Raw genomic sequence first — 12,519 nt, forward strand, 5'->3', positions numbered from 1 at the left:
TTTTTTTTTTTTTTTTTTTTTTAACCCCCCCCCCCCCCCCCCCAACAAATCCTTGCTCTGTCCCTGACTATATGCATTGTTATAGTATGAAACATGTTCAAATAACAAACATTCAAATTCAACCAGAGTTGAGTTTCTGATGTCGGACAAATTATTGTGTGAACCATGGTCCACATAGTGCTGTATGGACCATAACAAAAAGTACATTTTTAATCTACTAAATGTACATTACTTGTGTACTGAAATGTACATTCAGTACACAAATAATATAATCCTATGAATACAATGTACATTTTTAATATACTAAAATTACATTATTTGATAGTATGGTGCATACAGATGTGTAGACCATGGTCCACACAATAATGATTGCTCAGGTCGACCCCAGGAAAATTTTGAGTCAAGCCCGAATTTTGCCCATCCTTATTATCTAGTATTTATTCTGAAAAAATAAAACCTAAAATTAGTTCTCAAATAAATTGGACTTAATCATCGTTAACATTTTCAAAAGAGTTTGCCAACTAGCAGGGTTGTTCCAATAAAAATTGAGGTCATGTGCAATATCTTAAATTGTGCCCCTTTTTTCAAGTAATTTTTATATATAAATAATAGTTGTTCAAAAAGTTGTGTCAAAAATTCAAAATATAAATATTGTATAAAAATTACATCTAAATTTCATTTAAAAAGTGACATGCGTTGTGCACATTTAGATGCAAAATCATCCACCAAACTTTTGATATCAACTTCTTCCAAAATCTCATTTTCAATAGATATTAAAGCTAATTCATTGAATCTTTATTGCAACATACTTGATCGTAAGTAAGATTTCAACAATTTCAACTTTGAAAAACTCCTTTCTGCAGAGGCAACCTTAATTGGGATAGTCAATAATATTCGATATGTAATAGTAGCATTTGGAAAACAACACATCAGCTTCAATGAATTCAATACACTCATTGCTCATATCTTTTCTTTCGATAAAATCTCTCTAAGAAATTTTAGCTCAATATACAATTCATGTCCATGAATATCACCACACTATTCATCTTTCTTAAGAGTTGCTTCTAAAAAATGCAACAAGACTTCAAATCCATATCAGCCATCGATTGTAACTTGTGAGAACTAAACCGAAAAAAAAAGTTTCTTCATATACTTCCTATTACTCAAACCTCTGGGTTAATGAAATAATAGTTTGATCAACAATGTATAAAAAATAATGCACCATAAAAGATTCTTCCGGTGATAATGAAATGTCATCAGCACTCTCATCAAAGTGTCTTTTTCTACAAATTTTTTGCTTTTGAGAAAACACTGGCTTAATTTCTATTCAGTGGCAATTTCCTTTGCAATATCCATGGCATTTGAAAAACCATTTTCTCTATAATTCTTGAAGAAAGAATAGCAACATCAAGAAACATATCTTTTGTTTGTAATTGCTTGCTAACTAAATTAACTGCATATAAGATTTCAAACCAAATGATTATGACTAACAAATATTCAAAGTTACTAAGCTCATTTGTAGCTAAAGATCTTGCCTCATTTTGAATTTTAGAATCATTGTATGTATTTGCCACTTAAAGTAGGGCTTCTCGAATATCACTGACTTGATATCTAATTGCTTTAACACTTTCTACACGACTTTCCCATCGAGTAGATGACAATGACTTAAGAGTTAGATTTGTTACATTACTTTTCAAGATATGCCACCTCTTTGTGGAATTAGCAAATATTGTGTAAACACATTGCACCACTCTAAAGAAATCTCTTGCTTTGCCACAACTATTTGCAATGTCACACAAAGTCAAGTTAAGACTATGACTACCATAAGGAGTATAAAATGCTCTACGATTTACATCAAAGAGTCTTTTTTGTACACCTTGATGTCTCCCTCTCATATTTGACCCATTGGCATAACTTTGTCCCCTTACATTATCTATATCAAGATCAAGTGATATCAACACATTTTGTAATACTTCAAAAAGACCTTGGTCAGTAATGTCATTCACAACCAAGAATTCCAAGAAGAACTCTTCTATTTTAATTAAATATATATGTTGATATATCTACACATATTAAAATCAAAGACATTTGTTCTTGGTGACTTACATCAGGAGTACAATCTAATATCACTGAAAAATATTTGCTTCTTTGATTTTTTTTTTTTTGATGATCTTTGTTTTAACTGTAGTAACAAGCATAAGTATCAATTCGTTTTGAATCCTATGACCAAGATAATGATGATGAATATCATGATTTCTAGCACGTAAAACATGTTCTTGAATGATAGGACCAAACTCTGCCAACATTTCAATTAGACCCAAAAAATTCCCATTGTTATTCTCATACAACTTCTCACTTGTTACACCAAATGTTAAGTTATATTTAGAAAGATACTTCACAGCTGCAATAATCCTAAATAGTACTTTCCTCCAATATTCTCTTTCTTTCAAAAGTTGTTTTTGAGCCACTTTATCAATTGTCTCATGTTTTTGTAATCTAAGACACAACTCCATCCAAGTTGCCATATTAGTCATATGATCTACACTCGTTTCATGCTCTTTAAGTCTAACACCAAGATGTGTCGAGTCCCTAAAACCTTCATTGACCAAAACACATTTTCTTATACCTTTTTTTTAAAAAAAAAAAAAATATTGCAACAATAACAAAACACATTGTCAAGTTCTTTTGAATATACAAGCCAATCTCGATCACACTTCTCTCCATTTGGCAAATGTCTTGTGTAAAATGCTGACAAAATTCTTCTAGAGAATTTATCTTTAGGACCTTTATTTATTGATAAATCTCTTTTAGGACCATCTTTCACAAGAATATCTATTAATTTAGAATCAAGAGTTTCCCAATTTCTTGGATCATATATGTCAAATAAAAGCGAATCATTTGGTTTATCATTGTGAGCAAAATCATCTAAACAACTATCAACATTCTTATTATTTTCATTGTCACAATGATACCTATCCTCGTTGCGCACACTATCATTTAAATTTTTTCCAATCTCACAATCATCTTGATCTTCTAAATGAAGATTAGCATCTAACAATTTTTTCGGGGCATCATCTTTTTGGACATCTATTTGAGTTTCTTTTATAATGAATTTTTCAAGAGCTCCCTTTTGAGATTAAGTTAGTTGGTCAATTCTTCTTTTCTTCTTACGCTTCTCAAACCCAGATGAGAAGTATTGTTCATAGAAATAAACTACTAATTAGTTAACAATCACGAGATTAGATCAGAGTATTCTAACGATTTATTTCATAACTTTCAAAAGGTGAACAAACTATATTTGTGATAGTTTAAATCCACATATTTTTTCAATGTGTAGAACAAAGATTTATTCAAAGCGTTCTCAACTCTCTTTCTCTAATTTCATAAGTACACTTTGAAAATTAATTTTTTATTCACACATTATTTGTTTTTAACATATAAATATATAAAATTCATCTTCTAATATAGGAGAATTCAAATCTAATTTGATCCAACCTAAATCAGTAATTAACATCACTTAAAAAATAAGAATTTATTTAGAAACTCTATGAATAAATAATTAATCAAGAAACAAATTCTTGAATATATTGTTCTAAAATCAAAATTATTAAGTCATGTAAATAAAACAATAAATAAGAATTGTGAAATATTTAATAATTTTAATTACCTGTTAAGAGAATTGAAGAACTTGAGTAATTAAGAAGAAATGAAGAATTATTAGTGCGTCTATGGTCTATCGTCTACTGCGTCAATTACGTATTTGCTTTCATGCTACTGCTTTCGTCGTCTGCTGAGTGATGTTTGCATCAATTAAAAAAGTGCCTAATACCTAATTAGGCTACTTGTAACTTGTGAGATTTGTGTAAATATAAGCTTAGCAATTTTGGTAAGGAAAGGATTTAAACCTACAGTATAAATCGCCAATTAGCGACCATAGGGTTGCCGATTGCGTAATGCATAATGCCTCCAGACTCTAATCCTTTACCTTGTGGTTGGTGTTGGAGCTAGGGGTGTGCATTCGGTTAACCGAACCGAAATTTTAAAACCTTTAACCGTTAACCGAACCGAAGTTTGTGTTACCGAATTAACCGAACCGAAATTTTTTTCGATTAATCAGTCGGTTAACCGATTAACCGAACTTTTTAAACCTAAAATATAAAATTCTAAAAATAACACCTAAAATAATAAATCCAATTAAAATAAAATACAAATCATCCCTAACTTCAAATATTCAAACATCCATAACTTCAAATCTTCAATCCAATTAGTATTTAGTATTTATATTTAATTATATATATATATATATATATATATATATATATATATATATATATATATATTCGGTTAATTCGGTTAACCGACCTTTCGAACCGAATTAACCATTAACCAAAATTTCAAAATTCCTTTAACCATTAACCAAACCGAATTTTTCGATTCGGTTAATGGTTAACCGAAATTTTTCGGTTCGGTCGGTTAACTGAAAAATTTCGGTAAATTGCACACCCCTAATTGGAGCTCGTGTGAATACATTCAGCATTCCCCGTATAGTAAAGAATACCTATTTCTTGAAGGTAATATCAAAAACACTTTTTTTGTCTGTGCAACGGCCCTGGGCAAACATGCCCAGGGTCGGCCTGCCAACTAGAAGAGAAGTATTGTTCATAGAAATAAACTACTAATTAGTTAACAAGCACGAGATGAGATCAGAGTATTCTAACGATTTATTTCATAACTTTCAAAAGGTGAACAAACTATATTTGTGATAGTTTAAATCCACATATTTTTTTTAATGTGTAGAACAAAGGTTTCTTCAAAGCGTTCTCAACTCTCTTTCTCTAATTTCATAAGTACACTTTGAAAATTAATTTTTTATTCACACATTATTCATTTTTAACATATAAATATATAAAATTCATCTTCTAATGGGAGAAGTCAAATCTAATTTGATCCGACCTAAATCAGTAATTAACATCACTTAAAATAACCACTCACATGCGTATTTTATATCATTTTTTAACTATGTTAGTACATTTTTCTCAAAAAGAAAAAAAAAAGAAAAAAAAAAGAAAAAAAGAACACTATGTTAGTACATTTTAAAGTCCAACACTTACTCCTACGCTTTAAAACATAATTTGAAAATTCGAATATATGGCGGGGAAACACAACCTCAAATGGGAACATGATTCTTGAGCTACACGAGGTTAGTCAAAAGTTCAAATGTAATAAAATGTGGAATAACAATTCAAACCCCCATCACAGTGGAAGCAGGAGATATTTATGCAAGCTAATCAAATTTAGGGCAATCAGCATAAATGTAATAATCTCACTTTTAAAAATAATGCATATGTCATATTCTAATTCATGACTATTTTTTATATATTCATACAATTCAAAATTATTTTCAAAAGTAATTCCCACTTTCACATTACCTTAACAAAATTATTTTTTTTCATAAAAAAATATTTTATTTTCATAATATTCTCTTTGATCACTATATAAATTACTTTCAAATATTAAAAATTTAAATAAAAACAAAATTTAAATTACTTAAATATTTTTAAAATAAAAATTTGTATCATGTTAAATATTTGAAGAAAAAAAATTATTGCATAAAAGTTGAAATAAAATGCTTTTTTATTATGTAACAATGATGGAGGGTTTTAGTTTAAAAAAATAAAAATAAAAAAAAATAAAAACAAGTCAATTTTATAATTATTACAAACCCTCCCTCATTGTTACATCCATTTTCTCTTTATTTTTCAACAATTATCGACCGTTGATCTACCCAAATAGATGGATCATAATAGTTTTCACTTTTTACATGGAGTTTAATTTGTTCTCACATGAACTTAATATGTCAAAGCCAAAGCTAGGATAAACTATGTTCTTACTGTGAGCATAAATATAATATGTATATGTGCAGTCCAACTATTAGCTTAGACTTTTAGTTGAGATGTAGTACATGCTTTAATTTGGTATCAAAGTCATGTAAAAGATCACCCATAAAAAAGAGACTTCTACGTGTTGCTCCGCATACGTTGAGGGGGCATGTGAGCATAAATATAATATGTATATGTGCAGTTCAATTATTAGCTTAGGCTTTTAGTTGAGATGAAGCACATGCTTTAATTCTTACAATACAAATTCATATGGGGATAGTTCCTAGAAAAGGAAAAGATTTGACTCTACATATATAATCAAACGGTCGTTGTTAGCAAATTTTCTTATTGGGATGATGTTCAAGCATGGTTCATAGCATTTTTTTTTAAAATAAAATGACAATTTTTCTGCCTTATTTTTCCTATTTTAATGAAGATTTCAAGTATCCAACTCCATTTTGGATTTATCAATGGTGGGGAAATTGGTTTATATAAATAAGTAGTTCCAAAAACTGTCTTAGATGCATATGAATAATTTAGACAATCAAGAATTATGTTAGGAGGTACTTCTTCCTCACCACACTAACTTGTGTTTTGTTACAATTTTCAACTCCCGTGTATTTTCATGATAGAGTATCGTTTTGAACAATTTAGACTTAGACTTCATAATATCGGCATTAATAATTAGGAGACACAAAATTAAATAGTTGTCTAAAACAAATTTAGATAATTGTAATGACAAATCCGTCAGTAAATTCCTATCACAATGAACAAGGCCATCAAAGCAGCTTCCCAAATTGCTCTAGAAATTCAAGAGAAAACAGAAGAATTTCTAGTGAAAAAACAACAATTAATGGCTCAAATGGCATCAACTAAATCTGAAGAGGAGAACAAATAAAAAGATAAACCTTCTTCAAGCAATGCATCTGTCAATATGCCCAATGAAGATAACAATATAATGATGATTTCTACACTCAAGTAGAAAACAAATATAATGTACCAATTCACATGCAAACTTTTGAAGACAATTCTATAATTGAAGACATGCAAGCAAATGCATGCATGAGTTCACATGCAAATTAAGACATGCATCAGACCATTTCAAACTAAAAATAAGTATGCCTAAAATTCATGCAACTTGAGACAGTTATGAATATAAAAGAGATGACGATCAAAAGAACAAAGAGATCAGTGGCACAAGGATGGCGGTGGTAGGAACGCAATACCATAGCATCCATCATGTAATAGAATATTAGCATCAACACCATGGAGCAATGCACTGGGGCCCGCAGTCTGAATAAGATCACATGGATTCAACAAAATGACTCTAACAAGGAACACAAGAATCACCCATTTCCAAGTTAAAACAAAGGTCTGGTGGTAGGTAGCAAATAACAAGAGAGAAATAGTGATGCTGTAATATTATCTTGTTAAATACAAGATTTCATGCATTTATATATAGAGATGAAGCCAAGACTTAATCTACCCTATCTTGCTAAATGTGAACAAGGAATATGGTTTGAACTCACATTTTACACATGCTCCACATGTTCAAAAACTCAACCCATGAAATTATAGTTCACAAAACACCGAAATTTGCAGCACAGTATGGGTGTGAATTACTCTACAACAGCGACTATCCCCACTCAAGAAATGGAAGTGGTGGATATCCACCCTCAGGAGGTGGCATTAAAGAGGGCGGTAGAGTACCCAGAGATGCTCCTGTCTTGTCTCTAAATATATCACCTGCAATGATCAGAAAATCAACGAATCAGATGAAGAGACTTGGGAGAAATGTCAAAGGGAAAAGCATAAAACTATATATTTTAGTCTTGAAGAAAAGAATGGCTAGCCTGGGAAAGAGGTTGCTCCAAAGGCTTGACCATGCAGATTATGCTTCAGTATATCATCATTGAAAGCATTCCCTGATGTAGAATGAAGGAGCACCAAAGAGTTTTTAGTATATGATTAGCTCCAGAGCTAGATAATGTTGGCGCCACAAAAATTAAGTGAGATGGGAAATCTTCCTAAACTAGCTAATTTGGGTCCTCTAAAGTTCAGGTATAAGTGAATGGAACTGGTTGTTTCTACTTTCTAGCATTAATTAATATTCCAAATACAGCATAACTACTACAGGAAGATGATTTATAAACATATGTGCACAACTAGAATTTCGTTTCACTGTTTCTGCATCAAGGGTTTCTAAACTGTTCACAGTATTAGTACAAGCAAGTATAAATTTTTATCCCATGGGCTACACGTCGTAAAAATATTTCCACATGTTTGGACCATATTTTTTTTTAAAAAAAAAGGGCATGGCCCAGACATGAGGGGGCTTGTTGGATGTTGAGAACAAATGTAAAAGGATGGAGTGTAAAGGTGCACTCTCACTAACAGGTTAAAGTTTTAATTGAGATAAGTGTCTATTTCAATATGATATTTGTTAAATGTCTCAAGTGTATATTCTTGGGGTACTTTGAGCTTCAAAACAGGTATAGGTGTGACTTCCCTAAATCCCCATGCTTCTATATATGCAAACGTGAGGCTCTTTGATTACACACCACTCTTATTTCACTATGATTCCTAAGACATCAATATACTTCCTTTCCCACCCTTTCTTGAACCATCCTCACCTCGTGAAAGCTAGTCCACCCTTTTCTCCAACAGTCAATAAACCACAGTTCTGTTTTTTTATCAGCACCACATAGGCATGAGCATCTACTTGGTTGTTTATGTAGATGATTCTATTACCATAGGTGATTATGCAAAGGAAACAAATCAGAGGAAACAGCACTTGTTTAAGCACTTTTAAACTAAATATACGGGCAAGTTGAAGTAGGAATAAGGGTTGCATAGTTGGGACATGGCATTTGTATCTCTCAACAAAAGTGTGCTTGGAATATACTTGAGGAGAAGGGGGATGAAGGGAAGTTGGCCAATTGAAACACCCATGGATCACAATGTCAAGCTTCAAAGGAAACATAGCCTAGGATCTGCTTCTACTAAAATAGGGGGGAGCTGGTGCCTGTGCCCAATACTGGCAGACACAAATTTTTGGCTATATTGATGCAGAGTGGGCCAGATGTCCTTGGGGTTGACAGTAAACTTCAGGATATTGTGTATTAATTGGTGGTAATCTAATATTTTGGAGCAATAAGAAGTAGGATGCGGTAGAATGTTGAAATGTACAAGGTGAGTATAGGTCAATAACACTTGGAGAATGTGAACTAATTTGGTTGAAGTACCTTTCTACCTAACTAAAGTTTTGTGAAAACTTTGACCAACGATGCTCATATGTGATAATTAAACAAACTTGCACACAATATCAAATCCAATCTTTCATGAGAGGGGAAAGCACATAGAAGTCAACTGCCATTTTATATGAGAATAGAATGTCTTAAAAGAAATTGTTACTACATCTGTTAGCTCTACCGAATACTGATCAGGCAGCAGATATCTTTAATAAATCACTTCTAGCGCTTAGAATTGAGTATTTTTGTAACAAGCTTAGAGCATATGATGCACATGCTTCAACTTAAGGGGGAGTGTTAGTATATATAATAATTAAGAATCAATTACAGTGTAGATTTATGAATATTTGATTAGGAACCTCGGTACATATGGTAGTAGGAACAAGAGCCTTGTCATATGAATAGTATAAATATATAGACATATAGTTCTCTAAGATGATTTACTCATCATTTCTCCATCTAAGGTTTCTATACTCTTTAGTTACATACAACAATGTCACATAGGTTATGCATAAAACTAGAACAAGAAGTTCCCCTTGCACAAGGCAAAAGCATAGAAGAGAGCATCCTTTTAGGGTAAAAATATTAAAAGAACATATATCAATGCCAATTTTAAAGGATGCTATTACTAATGGATGAGCATTAATACTAAATCTGTACCCAAAGAGCAACTCAGCAGCTGCCATTCTATTCTTTCTTTCTTTTTTTGACAAATGTTTCATTAAAGCAAAGGAGAAAAGATAACAGTGTGCTGGCCTGCTGGCCTCCAATAGGAGCCAGAATAACAACTCACTGCCATTCTATTCAGGTTTTTCAAAAAAGCACATCATTTGATCAACCAACATTATCATTTCAATTTAACGTGCCAATACAGAAAATAAAAGGTACTCAATAGAGAATTAGATTGGTTATTAAAAGGGAACTACTAAATTAATAATAAATCATGTGTCTCAATTGAAAATTTGAAATACACAACCATCAATAGCATTCCTTGAGGAAACAATTTAGGGAGCATAAAGCAATTATTACTCCTATCCTTAAGAATTATTCCACATTTCCTTTGTCCTATTTTACATGACATGTTTTCTATTTGACAACCCCAAAATTTTTTACATACTCTGTGTGTGTGTGTGAAGTCGCTTATGTGTATCGGGAGTTTTCATATTCAACTTAACTTGAAATTTAAAAACTTTTGCAATGTTCTAGGATAGGTTCAAACCCCAGCCTTATTTTAATATGTTCTTCATCATAATCAGTTACATTTTTTAGCTAAACTTGATTCCCATCCAAAATGATCATCATTTAACATAGATGGAAATAAGAAAATTGCAATAAATAATAGAGGATGCATAATTATAATTTACAAAGACAAAGCTGATCGTACCTCTTATTCGTTCAAGATTCATATTTTGTGTGTTTTGCTTTGGATGATAATATCTACATGACTCCCCATACTGGCATGACCCCTATGAGGAATGAGAAAAAAAAAAAAAAAAAATTCCATCAAGATAGATGCAATTAAACTAAGAAGCAAAAAGTACTCAAATGATCAGGCACATCATCAAACGAATACTCCATACATTGTACTCAAGGAAAAGGCTTTTACAGTAATAGCATACAGCTTCCAGATCATTAAAGTTGAAAGCACTAATTGGCTAGAGATTATTTTATCCCAGTAATGTTCTACAGGATTCATTAACTTGTTGGCCTATTTTAAGGCATTGATACGAAAATTTTGCAAGTTCCCCAAAGCATTAGTGACTTAATGTTCATTAGTCAGAAGCACTAGCTAGTGTTCAGTAATCCAATATACTTCATAAGAATAATAACAATTAACAAATAAGTGAATTCTACCAACTCCAGCATTTAAATGATGGTGGATTTAACCTACAAGAGCTACAAAGGCAATATGTATTCAGATAGGAACCCAAATGCTCTGCTTAAACTTCATGCACACACAAACCTTAGTAAGTAGTAACTTCCAGAAAAAAATTAATTAAATAATTAATTAATTTAACAAATCTTCACCTGACTTCACTATGGAGAAAGAATAGGAAAAAAAAAAATAGATGAGAATGTATTGATTAAGCAGCTATAAAGCACCACTTTTGTTGCAGCAACCAAAAAGAAATAAAAAGCAAAGAGTACTTGTATAATAATGATGATGATGATACGTTGTTTCTTCACAAGTTAGTTCTAAATTCTTTATCATCAACCTTAATAGTATCAAATATGCTATTATTTAGGCCCTGTTTAGTAACATAGTTAGCTTATCTGCCGATTTTGACTTATTTGACCAGTATTAGCTATTTGACTTGGTTAGACAACCAATATGAGTGTTTGTTTAATTAGTTATTTAGTTTTTTGTAACAGCTTAGTGATTCAAAACACTAAAATTCAAATTTTCCATAAACTTTTTGAGAAAATAAATTATACTCATGTAATAAGCTATTAGCTAACAACTAGTTTACAAAACATCTCTCTACAAGCAGCTAATGCTGTCAGATAGTAAAACCCGCTAACATATCGGCTAAGCTAATAGCTATTTGCCAAAGACCCCAGTCAAATTTATAATACCTAAATTAAAAAATAAGAATCAAATTGTTAACTCATAGAAGTTTGCAGTCCCCTTCCTCAACGCAAATTAGAGAAATAACCAGAGATTCAATAATAATAACAACAAAAATAGTTACCTGAAAAATTGGTTGAGGGATAAAATTAGGGTGGAAAGAAGAGTAGATTAGGTAGAGCAGTACCGTTCGAACGAAGCGATTGCAGACTCCTTTGCCAAAAGATTCCGGATCGTTATGTACCAAAGGATCTGCTAAAACACCAGATGAGTAATTACGAATTCGTATACATATGTTTAAAATTGTAAAGTATAAACGGAAGTAGCGTAGTTGTACTGACTGAGTAAGGAGTTATACCAGAGAGCTTTGGCCCTCTGGTGCTGGATGCCCTGAAGGTGGCGCCGCCGAGCCGCGGTAGTGTCCTGGAACTCTTTATCGCAATAATCGCAGTAGTATTTCCCCAACGGCATTTTGAGATTTCAGTTTTGCCAACTCAAAAAATAAATAAATAAATAAATCCCCAAATGAGCTTTATCAAGTAAAAAAAAAAAAAGTAAAAAAAATGGTAAATTTAGTTCGCTCCAGATTAAACCCGGGTTCTCCCAGAATTCCTCCCCACAAAGAGAGCTCACTTGCCACTTTAGCTCAATTTTTTTGTTTTGTCAAACTACACCATAAACTCTCATGAAGATAAATATCAAATTGCCTTCGAAGAAAAGAGAGAATATCATGCATGATAGAAGACTCATTTCTTTTTATTAAAAAACACACACAAGTAATTGGAGTGTATGTTGCACCCCTACCACCAACTTCCCATTT

At 31.8% G+C, this 12,519-nt stretch overlaps 1 protein-coding gene across 2 annotated transcripts; it reads right to left on the reverse strand.

Moving 5' to 3' along the window:
- Window positions 1-7,201: 7,201 nt before the first annotated feature.
- Window positions 7,202-12,183, reverse strand: LOC116019839 (zinc finger CCCH domain-containing protein 3). Of its 2 annotated transcripts, none has more exons than XM_031260197.1 (5): window positions 12,041-12,183; window positions 11,887-11,951; window positions 10,515-10,596; window positions 7,733-7,804; window positions 7,202-7,625 (listed from the first exon to the last, which is right to left on the reverse strand). In XM_031260197.1, the coding sequence occupies exons 1-5, from the start codon at window positions 12,168-12,170 to the stop codon at window positions 7,516-7,518; spliced, it is 459 nt and encodes a 152-aa protein (XP_031116057.1). In that variant the 5' UTR covers window positions 12,171-12,183; the 3' UTR covers window positions 7,202-7,515. The 2 variants fall into 2 exon arrangements, with proteins under 2 accessions (XP_031116057.1, XP_031116050.1); XM_031260190.1 differs by having other exon boundaries at window positions 11,887-11,954.
- Window positions 12,184-12,519: the final 336 nt, after the last annotated feature.

Source organism: Ipomoea triloba, chromosome 1, assembly GCF_003576645.1.
Source record: "Ipomoea triloba cultivar NCNSP0323 chromosome 1, ASM357664v1".
Taxonomy (NCBI): domain Eukaryota; kingdom Viridiplantae; phylum Streptophyta; class Magnoliopsida; order Solanales; family Convolvulaceae; genus Ipomoea; species Ipomoea triloba.

What these genes read in the sequence shown, in the direction of transcription:
- LOC116019839 (XM_031260190.1), bottom strand. Translation starts at nt 12,170, where the DNA reads ATGCCGTTGGGGAAATACTACTGCGATTATTGCGATAAAGAGTTCCAG. An exon ending in GCAATCGCTTCGTTCGAACG is followed by an intron (nt 10,597 to 11,886) that starts GTACTGCTCTAC and finishes CATTCCTCATAG; the next exon opens with GGGTCATGCCAGTATGGGGA. An exon ending in GAATCTTGAACGAATAAGAG is followed by an intron (nt 7,805 to 10,514) that starts GTACGATCAGCT and finishes ATTCTACATCAG; the next exon opens with GGAATGCTTTCAATGATGAT.